The sequence below is a fragment of the Austrofundulus limnaeus genome, unplaced genomic scaffold (assembly GCF_001266775.1).
Source record: "Austrofundulus limnaeus strain Quisiro unplaced genomic scaffold, Austrofundulus_limnaeus-1.0 Scaffold0, whole genome shotgun sequence".
NCBI classification, from domain to species: Eukaryota; Metazoa; Chordata; class Actinopteri; order Cyprinodontiformes; family Rivulidae; genus Austrofundulus; species Austrofundulus limnaeus.
Window position 1 is genome coordinate 4,668,428 of NW_013952402.1, and position 1,475 is coordinate 4,669,902.

General features: G+C 34.9%; 1 protein-coding gene across 1 annotated transcript; it reads left to right on the forward strand.

Moving 5' to 3' along the window:
- The first annotated feature begins 260 nt into the window (after window positions 1-260).
- On the forward strand, window positions 261-866 carry LOC106516599 (putative uncharacterized protein YER190C-A). Its single transcript, XM_014007431.1, has one exon. It carries the CDS (start codon window positions 261-263, stop codon window positions 864-866), a length of 606 nt encoding a protein of 201 aa, XP_013862885.1.
- The last annotated feature ends 609 nt before the right edge of the window (window positions 867-1,475 follow it).

A 1,475-nucleotide genomic window follows, 5' to 3' on the forward strand; every position in this document is an offset into this window, starting at 1 on the left:
CCTTCAAATAGTTTAATCATTAGCCAAAAAACCCACCCTTTTATATTTTGTTACATTGTTGCTTCTTTTTTTATTTTGCATTAGTGACTTTTTTCTTTAAAAACATGTTTAGTTGAAAGTAATACAGAAATAGTTTTATTATTTTAATACTGTTACAATATTTTACATTGTTGTAGTTATTTAATGTAAATAAATTTTAACTGCCCAAAATTTTTGTCTTGTGTTTAATCATAACTGAATAACAAAGACAAAATTAATCAATGAACATAACAAGTATTAATATCTGCATCAGCATTGGTATTGGTATCGGTATTGACATTGGTATTGGCATTGCCATCAGTATCTTCATCATTATCAGCATCAGTATCTGCATCAGTATTGTTATTATCATCTGTACCAGCATCAATATAGACATCTGTATTAGCATCATCATTGGTACCAGCTTTGGCGTAGGTATAGGCATCTGTATTGGTATCGTCATCTGTACCAGCATTGGCATCTGTATTGGTATCGTCATCTGTACCAGCATTGGCATCTGTATTGGTATCGTCATCTGTACCAGCATTGGCATTGGTATTGGTATCGTCCTCGGTACTGACATTGGTATTGGCATTAGTATCGGCATAGGTATAGGCATCTGTATTGGTATCGTCATCTGTCCCAGCATTGGTATTGGTATTGTCATCGGTACTGACGTTGGTATCGGCCTTGGCATCAGTATCAATATTTGCATCTGTATTGATATTGTCATCGGTTTCGGCATCAGCATTGGTATCGCCAACGATATCTGCATTGGTATCGGCATTAGCATCAGTATTGGCATCAGCATCAGTATTGGCATTGGTATCAGCATCACTATCTGTTGATGAACACTGGCTTAAAAAAATTATAGTTAAGAAAGATCATTTGTGAAAAATGTGGCTTGAACTTTAATTTGAGTCCTTTTTATTTAAACTCAGAAAAGGTATATCTTAATTTAACAATATTTTTAATGTAATAAAGTAGCAGCTGCACAATTTCACACTTCAGCTTTAGAGATTCTGTGTGGAGTCTAAAGTCTCCCAGTGCATGCATGAGTTTCCTCCCACAGGCCAAAAACATGCATGTTAGGTTCACTGATAATCTGAAATATCCCTTTGTGTGAGTGGGAGTGTGAATGGTTGTTTCTCTTGTTTGTTTATAGGTCCTCATTTCATTTCATGTTTGTTTGTCTTGTTCTAACCATTATAGGCTTAGTTGGTTGGCTAACTGAAATCAAACACAGTTTTTTCTGCTTTGGAATGCACCAACGCATGTGCTGTGAGAAAACAAAAGAGGAAATTATATTCAGGACTAATAGAAACTTGAATTGTGGAAATATTCAGGGCTAAATTCAAGTTAGATAATAAAATGAACAGAATTATGCTGATTTAAAAATGGATTTTTCATACATCTTCCAAAAGGGCCAAGAGGCTGTTGGGGAAAAAATCATGCAG